The sequence below is a fragment of the Sceloporus occidentalis genome, unplaced genomic scaffold, assembly GCF_023333645.1.
Source record: "Sceloporus occidentalis isolate IW3139 unplaced genomic scaffold, rSceOcc1.0.p SCAF_24, whole genome shotgun sequence".
NCBI classification, from domain to species: domain Eukaryota; kingdom Metazoa; phylum Chordata; class Lepidosauria; order Squamata; family Phrynosomatidae; genus Sceloporus; species Sceloporus occidentalis.
Window position 1 is genome coordinate 11,111,759 of NW_028317004.1, and position 14,841 is coordinate 11,126,599.

Sequence of the window (14,841 nt, forward strand, 5' to 3'; positions counted from 1 at the left end):
ATATCTAGTTTCGAGGTAAAATACTTAAAGGGATTTAACAAAATACAGGAGGGAAGTTAATAAAGCCACTGTGCATTTTCACACCAGCAAAATGATGCTTCTGTTATACTAAAAAACTGCAAGGGACATTTCTGTCTCATAGCATCAGCTAAGCTATGACTAAACCTCACATGTATTGTGTCTGTCAAAGCTACATTCACAGTCCTGATTAATAATTTTAAACAAGAATTAACCCATGACATAAAATGTCAGCTTGAAAGGGTGGTCTTTGAGTAAGTCTTGGTAAGCAACTAAAATGTTAGGGGAACAGTGGTTGCTTTTTAATGATTTTTAAGGTGACATTATACAAACCAAACAAAGTCACTCTTCATATACATTTTTGAATATTATAATAAAATCTATTTTATAATTCTAGCTACGTGGGAAAATACCTGTCGGAAGTGTTTCAACCTAGGCTTAAGAAGGTCTTTTTAGTGGTTGCTAATGTTTAATATGAGTCAAGACACACTTCAGAAGTTCTACATAAAAAAAAAAAGTCTTGCTTCTTTATAATGGGAATGGTAGGCCCATTTCCCTAGAATCATGAACTCACTCTAACTTCCCACATCTCATGTTTTTGTATGTAAGTGTAACCTTTACACAATAGAATGCAATGTGAACCAAGCTAACACAGGTTCACTACATAGCTCATGTCAACGTAGAGTCAACTTGGTAAATGGAATGCTGTCAGCATTACAGTGTCATTTATTTTATTACTATTTACCTGATGTTTTACCGCAAATGAAGAACAAACCAAACCCACTGAAGTATCACAAGATTGTCTTTTTAACTGTATGTGGGTACATCCCTTCCATGTATCGTTAGCTAAGCAAGTAATTCCCATCTCCTATTTGGTAATGGTTTTAAGATCAATTAAGCTGCAAATATAGATTAAATTGTGGCTTTTAAATAACAATCCCAGTTCTAGATGCAACAATTTGTAAATTTGACGTTTGATTTTATATTCGTTTGAACAGGAACTTTTACACAGCCCAAGAAGCATAGTTTAAATAACTAATACCAATACTAAACCTTAGATTACTGACACAATGCCAATCAACAGAGGTCAAATCTCTGTTGAGTAGGCTGAGACTGGAAAGTTTGCGTGTGGATCTAATGTTCTCATTGACAGTTCATCAGTCTGCTAAACTAAGCAGTAACAGTAAAATCTTAAGGTTATTTTAAAGACTTATAGCAGTGTCTGTTTTTAAAAGGTGAACTGTCACCTTTGTAGCTTTTGTCATAACTAAAATATAACTCTTTTGAAGTTTGTAAGTTGAAATTCATTATCTGTGTTAGTGGGGGGCCCCCTTAGAAGGTAGACGCAGGTCCCACAAATTGTTTTTAGTTTAGTTAGTCACTTTTTAAGCCGTATAATGCACGCATCACATGCTTTTCGTACAGAACAGTACCTTGGACTTTTTTAAAGACCCTGGAGTTCATAAACTTCAAAAATCGGTCTGCATAAAAACTTGGTCTGTGTACTGACACTGTGTCCTGGAAAGGAAATAAACAAGCATTCATGTTATAAAACAGCAAATCCCACTAATGCAAATTCCTCCGATAAGCCCATGAGAGCAATCCCCCCCAATGAAATTCTTGTGAAAGTAAATCCTGTTATACAAGATTTTTCCTCTACTCCCCTGGGGGAAGCCTTATTAAAAAAAAAAAATCCACAGGAAAAATAACAAGAAAAAGCATGTTACATTTAGCTCTGTGACTGTCAGTGCCAAGTCCTAATCATGGAGAATAACCTTTACCAACCGGTTTGTGTTTATCTGCATACGGAGACATGGCCTCATTAACCACGCAGGCAGTTTGTGTTATGTATACATTTTTCATATGTGTCATGGGATAAAGAAATTCACCTTCTGAATGATTTAAATATGCTTTATCCAGGGCTATCCATGCTATTCTTGGGACAGAAGCTGACTGGGGTTGGCCGCTCAAATATAAAGTCGTCAGTATGTTACACTGCAGATCTTGTTTTAGTGAATAAATCCCTCTGGGTTACATCTCTGTCTCTAATTAAACGCGTGTGTGTGTTTGCACACAAAAAAAATTTTTGCTTTACACCTGCTAATTGTTTTGGCGAGATATTCATTTTAAAAAAATGCTTCTAGTGGTTAAATAATAATAATAGTAAGGAAGAACTCTTGTGAACGGTCAGTTGTTGTTTTACTGCAGGTGTGGCAAGAACAAATGTTTACTGTTGTGTTGCCAATTATCTTCTCACAATTATCTCCGTTGAGAATATCTCACTCCCTTAGTCTCTGTGGCTGCGGCTAATTGTAAATTCGCCATCGGGTTTACAGCTATGGGTTTATTAATTGTGGTCTCCTCCCTTGACATACAAGGACAGTTTCCTATACTGTGGTCTGTGTTGGGTGTTACCCTGTCAAGAAGAAAGGATATTAATCTGCATTATGGATGGGGTGTTTCAAATAGAACAGAATAACTTAATTAGAATGTTGCTCCTCTACATATTTTTTCTATTACCCCAAGCATCCACCTAGAACCCAAAATAGAAACAACTGCATACAAAATATCATGAAAAGTACCATATTAGCTAATACAAGATCCGCTTTTAGTTGTCCTTGGTATTTAATAAAGTAAATCCGTGCTTACAGGAACAAGGGGGGTATAGGTCAATTGAACTTTATGAGTAAGCCCTAGTATAAGCGCTAGCACGAAATGCTCCCCCGTCGGATCTTACCCTCGGTTACGACATTAACCTGTTTGGCGTCCCATCAAGGCTCGAGCCAGATCTATTTGTTTATATACCATATTGGCTAGAAAGAAGGCCTTAAACAAAAACCAAAGGACGTTTTAGGTCCCAGGTCTAAATATATTTACCAAATATCAATAAAATAGACCTAGGTAAGCTAACATTAATGAGCTTCAGTTTACATTGATTTCTTAATTAATTAACCTTGTTGATATTTGTTACCTGATGTCGAAGAAGGTTGGTAAAAAATAAAATAAAAATAAGGGCCTTCTAAAAATCGGGAGAGAATATGAGTAAACTGCACATTTGTAGAAACATACGGAACACTGTTGAGAACACAAAGAGCCATATTCTTCTCACACATGATCCAATATAGACGGCAGACTGTAGCCTCACTGTTTATTGAGGCACTTCTTCAGGAGGTATGTTTGGGCCTCCAACTACATTGAAAGCTTTGTAAGTGAACTAATGAGGCTGAATTACTGTATATGTCTTCTTAAAAATAGCACTGCATTTAAATAAATATTGGTCACTTTTTAGTTTACCCAGACATTTAATGTCGCATTTAAATTATAATAGTAATTAATTCCAAGAACATGTACTGAAATACCTGGAATTAAACAAAATATGACACACATACACCCATGAAACCAAGCAACATAATTCAGAATCCTCATAAACCTTTTAAAAAAAATAGCGACTCACCCCATCGTAAACCAGAGCTTTCCAGGAATGCTCTAACTTCTTTATCAACCTAATGATAAATAACATTAATGTCAGATGGATCGGAAGAGTCTATATGTCTTGTTGGAGGGCATATGCAAGTCTGTCATTTATCTCCTTTTCTTACCTGTAAGACTGCAATATGTCAATAATACCCATGAAAAGAAGCAACCTTTCTCCCTTGTGGTTTTTTGCAGGAATGCCTCCCATTCTGTTGAAAAAGTATTATAAAGCAAAGGGAAACAATATTAGTGGTTCACTTTACTTTGTAAAGGAGCAATACAACATGTATGTAAAAAGCAGCTCAAGGGCTAAGTTCTAAATATGGAGCAATCACCATGGAATCCAGCAAAACTTTCCCACCATTGTTGGGCCAATACAACTTTTGAGGAGTAGTACAAAAATTCAAAGAGGATGTATTTGATTTTTTTACACAACTGTATGTGTATAATATATATATATATATATACCACAAAAATACAGAAAATAAAGAAATGGAAACACACCCTAAAAAGCATGCACATTCAGATTCCAGGTGGCTGCTGAAATTACCAACATATACGCACAACAAAGCAAGAGATCAGCGCACACCCAACAAATACTACTGTTTAAAAGCATCTATCTGAGGCATAAATATTGGGAATTTTGTCACACTAAATGGCCATATATTGCTTAGCCCACCACTCTTGCAACTTAAAGCCCCCTCTGGACACCATTATTTGGGCACCATAGTGCATGAGAGTCTCACTGGGCTTAAATGAGGTGCAGTGATGGGATTCGCAATATTATATGACGGAATCCCCAATATTTTTGTCTCAGATAGGTGCATTAAAATTTTTTTTTGCTAGGTGTATGATGATCTCTTGCTTTGTTGTGATGCATGCTAATGTATATTTCTGTTATACTGAGCTAAGTTCCTCTATGTCTATATCTAGTGACTAGTCCACTTCACCCAGTGAATACTATAGATTTGAGGTTAATACTAACGTGCTCTCCTTAACGAGAGAGTCGACTTTCTTCCCTGGGCCTTGTATGGATTCCAGTGCGGTGGAATACAGAACTTTTTGAACAGAAGGACGCTTGTTGTCTATGGAGTAATGTGACGTTTCGCCTTCCTTCTCTTTGGCTGCGTGATCCAGGACATGGACCCCCAGAAGCAGGCTGTAATCCATTATTTTGAAGCTCTCTAACACCTGTTGAAAAGAATCTTACTTTAATGCCTAAACAGAGACACATACTTTGTTGGCAGATAAATACCATATAGATAATCGCACCATCTAGTCTGTCCGTTTGTTTCCTCTTGTAGAAACCTTACACTTTATTTGGTCCTTGATCTCTTCTTTACACTCCATATATTACTGGGACGTTTACGGTAAATGTATAGCTATGTCTACAACAGCATGGAGATGTAAAATGTCAAACACTTCACTGCAGTGGATAATACAGATTGTCAACTCAGTACATTCAGCAGTCTTATACTAACAGAGCTGGGACATATTCAACATTTCTTTAATAATAATAATAGTAATAATAAATCAATCCTAAGCCCTGCCACTAGGGAAGAATGCATTAGGAACCCAAATGGCTATGCATGCATGTGCGGGGGATAGAAGGTCGTAAGTGGTGCCAACTTCTTTAACAGAGAAACAAGGATACAGTATATATAGATTTTTGCATTTTTAGAAAAACGTTCAATAATCCACCTTGGCACATAGTGGGTTCTCTGGTACCAAAGTTAGCACTACTTTATCTAATAACATTTTGGGAAATATATCACCAGAGTTGATTGCCACTGTGAGACTACCTGCATATTATAGTTCATTCAAATGTCAGACGTGAAGAGCGGTGCACAAAAAAGGGCTTTTACGTTCTTGGGAATGTGGGTCTTTAAAGCGACTTGTGAGTTGGTGAACTGGTACAAACCACCTTCTGACCTTAAGACAGTTACTTTGAAAACAGAGCTCTTATGTGGAAAACAAAATAAAAAAAAAACGCTAGTAAAAAGGTTATAAATTAAGCTAAGGTATGCAGTCTAATTAAACAAGAATCAGATTTAATGAATCTGAGTAATGGAAAGCACAAACACTAGTTTGAACAAGTTCATTAACCACTTGTCCAGCCTCATAATTGATATAAATTAAAAACAATTTTGGTTTAAATGTCTATTTGAAGAGTAAGAATTCCTAAAATTCATGTCTTAATTAAAAATAACTGCCTGAAAACAGCAGAAAGTTTGAAGCCTAGTGCCATAAAATGTTTAGTCCATGTTTGTTACAACTAGAGAAGATCACGCGGTCTAAGCAGTCATTATGTTTTTAGTGCGCTATGTAGCTAAAATAAGTTTGCCACTGCAAATTTTACATAAGTCAAAATTAAGGATTTGGGGAATCTTAACTAAAATTCTATATTCAGGGCGAAAAAAGATCAAATTATTTTAGCAATACTTTAATGACTGCATGATGCAGTCGAGTATAAGTTTCATATACACATTATTTAGAATTTTTTTTGTTTTGGCCTGAATACTCCTATCTCAATCTTCTATCACCTAACAGTCAACAAATCTCAAACAATAATCTTCCTGTTCTTTTGACAGGGACCACCTGAGGTAGGTTGTGGTCCAGGGCTAGGAAATGATAGTCTTTATAAATCTTGTCATAGACATGGGTGTAGTTGGCACTAGTAATGCTTTGCGTATGCGGTTCCAACATCCAGGCCACAACCTAAGGTCAGGAATGGCCAATAATATAAATGCATTGATGCAGGTGACAGATTTATAGTAGGGTCACCATATCTACCACTTGTAAGGTGACAAACCCCAGATTGAGGCTTTTTGTCCCAATATAATCATAAAGTTCAATTATATTTCAAATGAAGCTGGTATTTACTGTCATAAAATACATATACCCTAACCAATATTGTTATAAAACTCTCCAACAAACATTTTATTTTATTATTATCTTGATGTTACTATAATTGAATAAAACATGTCTCTGGATTTTACATAACTACCGTATTTTAAAAACACATTCAGGGGGAATTACATGGCAGTCGTGAAATTTGGGTACAGGATATAGGCAGAGACCCAATGATGATTTGTCGCAACGAGAAATAATAAGCTATTCTGTGTTTGGACCTAAGCATAACAGCATGGCAATAATTGCCCTACATTAACCCAGCTGGAAAAAACAGCAAAGTCCCTTTTTCCATTTAACGTATCAGCTGGTATTTCCTTGAGCATACACAGAAATTCACAGCCAAAAATCATGAGGCTCTTTTTAAAGGTCTTCATGTCCCCATCACTTTGAATCATAATACATATGTTTGTCTGTCTGGCTTCCAGTGTAGGTATGTTAGAGTTAATAGAAACCACAGAGGTCGTCACAAGAGCCCCCTGGATAAACATTTCCTATTCAAATTCAATGTAGGCATTCAAATATAAAGCCGGCATGCACATTTCCCTTTTATTTTCATACAGCAGGTGGACCATCTTCTGCTTGTCCACAATGATGTTTGTTATTAATGGAAGCGTGAAAGAACAGCTTCATAGCACTGTCTACATATGTCCCAGAGAGGATAATGTTTGAACATATTCATAGAATACGACAAAGAACCAAATTAAAATAAAAAAACACCTGAGCATAATGTATTAGATGTTCAGATGTATAACAAAACATCTGAAGTAGGGCCATCAAAATTGCTCTTATAAGTGTATGTGACTCTCCATGTGCCGGATCACTGCTGGTATCTTCTCAAGGAAAATTACTTGGTTTGCTACCAATAGTTTCTTGCTGAGAAATACTACTAGTTGTTTAGATTGGGCACTTGAGAGTACTTAGCCTTTATTATATTGAATGCAGGTACATTTTTACATGACACCCCTTCAAATTGGTAAGAAAATGCAGTCCTCGGGCTTTCCACTACCACAATATCATCTGAATAACGATGAAGGTTTAGATAGAAGATGCCCCTTTATATATGTAATAAATAGGTAATGGAATTGTAGCAGTTCCTTTTTACATGAGAATAGCATAATTGCAAAAAAAAACAATAACTGCATACATTTAGATCATACCCCTAGCTATATTTTATTTTGATCTTACTGTATGAACAATTAGGTTTAAGCAGACTATTTAGTTGGCCAAAGTCAACACTAAGCAGAAGGACTAATGGTTTCATTTAAGATCTTTGGTGCTGTGATTAAGCACATTTCATTTTTTAACCTGTTAGAAACACAGGATTTAATGAGAAATATATTTACTTAAGAAGGTTGCACATCCAGTAGTGAACCCACTTGATGATTAGTTAATAATTTTTCTTTTTGTGACCAGTAAACAGCTGCCCTTTGACAGCAAATGCAATTAAAAGTAATGAATGCTGAGCCTCTAAACTTACTTTGAAAGCACAAATGTTAATTATTTCATTAATCTAGACTTAAGCAGCGTTTTAGATAATGGTGTTTTTTTTCTTCTTCTCTTGAACTTGATATAAACTACATGAATAATACCGTACAAGGAATCTGAAGTGGAAATGCTAAACACAGAACCAAACGTATGTCAAATAATGACAAAATTGCTAAATAAAAAATGTGCCAAATGATGAACATGCTTTATGAAGAAGGAAAAAAAAAGACACATTAAATCCGTTTTCCTTATTATAAAGAATGTGGTGGCAGATAAGAGCTAAGATGGGCTATCTGGTCTGGCCATTTTCCCACCTGCTATAAACCCCAAACCTTACATAGTCAACGGCCTTGTTTTGTATTGAAGACATTGTGGCATGTGGTTCACTACTCTTTCAGATAAGTGGTTTTAATATATAATCTTTATTGGTGAGGCTATACGGGTCTCACTCTCTAGGCTTTCCCTTTAATAGATAAAACGGACTCTTTTGCTCATTCTGTTAGTGTATGTAAAGCTCATTTTCAACATTTATATGCAGTACATGTCAATATTTGAACAACAGTTGGTTGGCTCAACAATGAATTACATTCTATTTGACTTTTGCTGCAAAATAATCTGTAAATTACTGACCCTAGGTAAGTCACGTACTAAGAACGGTAAAAAAAAAGCTGCATTTGCATGTCAACAGACCAGGGGAAGAAAGCTCTGTTATCGTCACAGTATACGCAGCTGGACATGAGATCACCAGTAGAACATGCACAAGACAGCATCAGTTACTATCCTGCTGCCAAGGGCACTGTCACAACAATAGGGAGCATTTTTATTATTTATAATGACGCTTGGCACACATGCTATTTGGCTCAAAGGCCTATTATGCTATTGTGTACCAATGCATACATTATTGGTCTGGCCACACAGACAAAACAAATATCATATTTAGTCCTTTCATATTGTAAGTCCTAGTGTTAGCATGAATTGTAAGTCACTGTGCTGTTGTGCTTGTTCACATTCTCTTGCTTGGATTCTCGATCTACTTTGGTAAACCTTATTCCACACCCACAGGTTAATTTATGTCAGAAAGACAGCGATTAACAGGAGTATTTTAAATGCAGTAAATGACCGTAGTGGGGAATCAACTGTAGAGGATGAAGCAGACAATAACACTTCACCAGTAGGAAGAGTTTGTGCATTAAACAGTACTAAGAATGGAGTTCTAACATTAGTATTTAAATGTTTCTATTACATCACCCATCTCTTTCTCGCTCTATCTTTCTCTCAAGCTATACCTATCGAGACCCCTTAGTGGTGCCTGGTAATTTTGATCATGCAAACTATTCACCATTTCAGTCGCTCTCCTCTGAGTTCTCTCCCATGTGTCAATATGGGTTCTCCAGAACTGTACACAATACTCTATGTGAGATCTGACCAGAGATCTGTACAGAGACAGAACCACCTCCTTCTTCCTGCTACTAATGCCTCTAGCTATACAACCCAGCACTCTGCTGGATACAAAAAAATAAAAATAGATATGTTCCTGTGAAAGGACAGTGTGAGTCAGTAGGTAATGCTTCACTCTTCATGAGGAGGGATACCCAGATGTTAAGTTATAGCTAGCTCGCCGAGCTTCATGCAAATATAAAGTTAACCATTAAGGAACAATCAAATGAAAAGCAAATGTGAATGTGTTTACAAATGACCCACGCCAACATTGAATCTGTCAAGTTTCTGACATAACTGTTGCCGCTCCCTTTCTAAGCAGGAGCCCAGTCAGACCAATGACATGGGAAGATTGCACTAGGAACTCCCGACTGCGTGCTCCCAATACCTGTCTGCATGGAGAGAACCAGTAGAGTTGGCTAACTGGCCCAGAGAAGAAAAGGCTGCTTGTTTCATTGATACAGTATGACTGGTCTTTAAAAATACATTTGTGGGTGTGAACGATAAGCAAACTTACTATATATCAAACTACGCATTGAGCATATGTATTGACACAAGCTTAGACTTTAATAAAACCTAGAGCTCAACATGTGGAGAAACTCAACTGAGCCACACTGATTACATGTTCTAGATTAGTTCAGCTGCTGCCTCCCGGTAATCAGCAGGAATGCTTCATTGGTTGCTATGGTGCTAAGACCACTTTTTCAATATTGGTGCCAGAATCACTTTTTTGAGCCTACCTCCCTATGTTTGTATACTGTCACTTTGTAGTAAGCCCCATATAGTAATAAATGCATGTCTTATTGATCTTTATATTCTGATGATATTTGGAATATGTGGTTATTTATAAAGAGCTATCCTGGTGCCAACTGGTAAAAGTACAGCAATCACCAGAGCATTCTTTCATCCTGAATTGGTTTACATTGAACCCTTAGTGAATATATGATCCAGCGCTGATCACAAAATTAGAATGATGGAGATCAGTTAATTTCTTACTTACCCTGCAGTCCCTCTGTAGTGTTTTCATTAACGAGCTGTATGTATCAGGATCGAAATATAATCCTTCGTGCATGTCTTGAAGAAAATCCAAATCCTTGTATGTGGGACAGGACTTCTCACGTTCCTTTCGAGACGCCCGGCGCTTGTACGTTGATCCTTTCAGGTCATATTTATAATGCATCTTCAGTGATCGCGGCAAAACATTGTTCATTACAACAAGTCTAATGTTTGTTCCTCCTGATTGAAGGCAGTAAAGTCCATAAAATTTGGGTAAAAGTGTCCAAGGATTTTGATTTAAATTCTAGAAAAAACAACAACCAAGACATGAAATTCACTCTCTAGTATGTTAAGCAAATACACCTTGAATATCTTAATACAAAACCTTTAAAGACATGTTTTAGTTTCTATAGCAACAGCCTATCAAAGGTTTTTTTGTGGCCCCTGGGAAACAAGTGCTGCCAGCAAAAATTACAAATGTTACATGAGCAATAAAAATATTTCTCGGAAGGGTTTGGCCATTTAACCGTACTAGGAATTATGTTTCTCATGCTGCATTTAGCTACAAAAGTGTTTAATTCAACAGAGTAGCTAAACATCGGCTTTGAAATGAACGTGACAATGACTGAACGCCATCCTGAAATCAACACAAAAGCCTTAGCCACATTTCGGAAGAAAGTAAATAAACAAGTGGCTATCGTGATGGAGGCTGAAAGATATTCTCACAGACACTGGAGAGTATGAGATGGAAATAACTGCTTAATAATACATTATAAGCATATGATGAAATCTATAGATTTTATCTTTTGAGACAACATTGGAGCGATAACTCACAAAGAGAAAAAAAATAAATATATATATATATATACATATATATATATATATATAGTCATTACCCACCTATCTATTTATGTGGTAACTTACAACGTACATGGAGTAGACATTGATATGGTCCTGGAATGTTGCATCATGAGCTTCTACAGCTCTAGAGCTGACCTCATATTTCTTCAACAACTTTGCTGACCACCTTATAATTACTGTATTACTTTAAACCCAGCGTTATGTCACTCACCATATAGTAGCCCGGTAGAAGTTTCTGAAGAAATTCAGCCTCTTTGCTCTGAACGGTTTTAATGATAAATTCATCGTCGCTGGTTACAAAGAATAAAGAACCACTAGCACCAGGGTTGGACAGTTCTATCAAGGGCTCACTGCAGAGGGAGTACTAAAACGAGAAGAAAATGTTCATGTTGACTGGGAGGAACAGGTCTTATGTGATACAGACACAACCGTACAGAGGAATAAATAAGCCCTCGATACCATGCTATTAACTATTATTACTAATAAATTAATCATATTGCATGGTGATGTTCGATCAGTGAACAGAACTTAACAAGTAGCACATTGTATAACAAGTTAGACTTCCAGAAAATGAAGGTAAGGTGGACCTTGCTCAAACTTACAATCTAAACCAGAAGTTTGCTTTTCTTATCAATGCCAGTAATTATAGATTCTAATGTAGACATTGTGTTCTGATAGCTATTAGGATCTATCTTGTGTGGTGTGTTTGGATCACTGTGATTCTAGCTCTCTTTAGGATAACCTGCAATTTTCCAGCTATGTTTATGAATTCTACCATTATAGGCAAGTGATACAGTGACGTAACGAGGGGAAAGCCCAGGTATGATTTGTGCCAGGTATAATTACACAAACAGTAGGGAAAAAGGACCAATATGGCAGGTGAAACTGAAAATTGATTCAGGCACTTTCATGTCTGTAGCTGATTTTGGGGGATCTTGTCTTCAAGCTCAATTAAAATAATAAAATGGCAATCATGCTGCCAGTGGAATTGGGATACAATTCATCTAAGCCCTGTTAACACTGTAGATTTAAGCTGTTTTCACTCAGCCTTGTTACAATACCGTAAAAGTCTGTATATAACGGCGGGTGTGAAGTTAAACTGCATACACTTAAATACGCATGCAATTACTCCCTTGAGGCGCTGTATGCCATTACCAGCTCATGTTCAGGAAATGTCAGCACACGACTCCCACTGGAGCATATTTGGTCGGTCCAGAGGAGATTTCCAGACTAATACAGCTCTAAGAGCAGATCACATTTGAATGTGTGATATAAGCCTGCTGTCATCTGTTATACACATCATCCAACAATATATTACATTTTCTGTTTCATATAGGATTAAACCTCATAGGCTTATCTCAACCTTCTATTACTGACACGGGCAAGTATGAATAAATGGAGGCACATGGCTCCTACTTTCCTTTTCCTCATACATGCTGCTAATTTTTACCCCCTCTATTCAGACGCTTCCTGGAAATATTTTAAATATTTCACTCATGTGCAGCTGCTGTCCCTGACTTTGCATCTCAATGAAGTTGAGTGCATTTCATATTTTTTTTTTAAAAGCTTTATGGGTTTATTCTTTACAAGAGGAAAAAAATACGTTCTCATGTGGTAAAGAGAAAATAAAACTAAAACCTAATTTTACCACTTATTTTATTTCGGATACATGAAACCACTGTTGGTAGAAGATTTGACTACTAATAGGAACAACGCATTTAGATGAGAATCCTTGGGACGCTGTATCAGGGGATATAGGCTCTGTGCGATGACTCTGAAGTCTCTGTCCTGCAATGTTCTCTGTGTTGTTTCCAGGTCAAGGTTAGAAGATGTTTGTGCAAAACATTTCCTTTAATGAACTGCATAAATGCAGCAATTAGCACATAAGAGCTCTCAATTAGACTTTAATCAGCAAGCTTCACGGGGGCATTTAAATCTAATTATAACTTTCTGTTGAAATAATTGCTATAACCAATAGTGATACTCTGGTTACAAAAATATTCATTATGTAAAGGAGACAGATTCATTAAAACGTTTAACCCCTTTGTCTGCTGACGAGACCAAAAGGTACATCTCGGAAAAGTAAGAAAACACTACAGTCTATTCTTCACGGTGTTAATCAGGACTACTATGTAATATCATCATATTAACCCCTTAAGGACAATGGGCGGTCCCTAAACCCATTGAAAACAATGCATTTTGAGCCCCTACATGTACGGGCTTTGTCATTAAGGGGTTAAATATGCAAAATGTAATAAAATAAATGACCAATGTTACATACGTTATGTGTTATTAATATATATTACATGAGATCATACAGTTTGTGATGTTCTGCAGTTCTAATAGTCCCTGTATTTCCATAGTTCAGAAAATAGGGAATTACAATAGCTACAGTGTATTTCTCATTGGTTTTAACATTAAGGACTAGATTTTATTACTAGTGACAAATAACAACAAGCTTGCTCTCTAATGACTGTAGTAGACAAATTAAACTGTGAGATACAAAGCAGTTGTACGCTCACAGGTGATAAAGCTAAGCTAATGGAGGGCTTGGCAAGATCATCTACAATACATACTACAATATGGCCCACACCACATATATACTTAATGTTAGTGAGTGGTATAGGAGAAACTTACCAAGTAATCATCAGGCTTGATACCAAAAAGCTCTCGGAAGTAACGGAATGCTAATGGAGCGTATGTCTTGAATCGGAAGTCTGAGTAATGATGCGCTGGGGTTAGATTGCTCCCTTCACTGTGGAAAAAGAAGGCAGATATATATGATGTACAGAGAGGCACAAAATATGTAAACTGTATTTATAAAATGTAAAAAAAAAAATCTACTGAAATCCGTGACCATTTTTCTTATACGCTGTGCTTTGTAGGTGAATGGGATAGGTACTGTGGGCTGCTTCAGTTAAAAATGGGATGAAGGTTTTCTTGCTTGTGCTTGACAGGTGTTTTAGTTCAAGAAGGAGAAACCTCCAATTACCCCCTATCCCCCAAACTGGTGTACATGTACATACTTCAGTATGCATTATAAAGGGCAAACTCTAGTTATCTCCTGCAAAACGCCTAGTTAGCATGGAAAGCTTTCTTGAAAGTCATCTTGCCCGAACCATGCCATATACAGGGCCAACTTTTACAGAACTTTACAGTGTGCTGAGTTAAAGACATAAGAACACGTTAGCACTGAAAGCATCAAAACTTGATTGATTAATGGCGATTACGTCAATGCCCGTTTTAAAGAACTGGAAACAAACACAAGCGGTTTAATATAACAGCGAGTTATTACTCATATTTATTTTTATTATGTGAGTCACCTTGATCCTGGCAAACCTAAAAGCATTATTTGCCATTGTAACTCCCGGTGGGATCCTATGTCAACCAGGAGCCCGCTGGTTTTTTTTGTATTACTGACTTGAAATAATGCTTCAAGGATACATGTATTCCATTAGGCTTTGGGAAGGGGAGACATGGAGCAGAAACAAGCACGTTGGCAGCCCCGTACACGTTGGGCTGGACAGGGATCCCTGTGTAGATTTGTAGAACTTCAGAAACATTAATATTTAAACTAGCAGCTCAGAGTGTTTAGTCTTCTTCTTCATTACATAATACTCAGATATGCGTATATAGAGAGAGAGTGTCTAGATCACT

At 36.8% G+C, this 14,841-nt stretch overlaps 1 protein-coding gene across 1 annotated transcript in view; it reads right to left on the bottom strand.

The window, feature by feature from the left end:
• LOC149300617 (phosphatidylinositol 4-phosphate 5-kinase type-1 beta-like) overlaps positions 1-14,841 on the bottom strand; it is a 55,197-nt gene that overhangs the window by 27,383 nt on the left and 12,973 nt on the right. The window contains exons 4-10 of the mRNA XM_089485112.1: positions 13,822-13,939; positions 11,396-11,548; positions 10,328-10,627; positions 4,478-4,683; positions 3,618-3,701; positions 3,473-3,521; positions 1,452-1,536 (exon numbers count right to left, since the gene is read on the bottom strand). Coding sequence (XP_089341238.1) covers positions 1,452-1,536; positions 3,473-3,521; positions 3,618-3,701; positions 4,478-4,683; positions 10,328-10,627; positions 11,396-11,548; positions 13,822-13,939 — 995 coding nt within the window. The remainder of the gene's footprint in view (positions 1-1,451; positions 1,537-3,472; positions 3,522-3,617; positions 3,702-4,477; positions 4,684-10,327; positions 10,628-11,395; positions 11,549-13,821; positions 13,940-14,841) is intronic.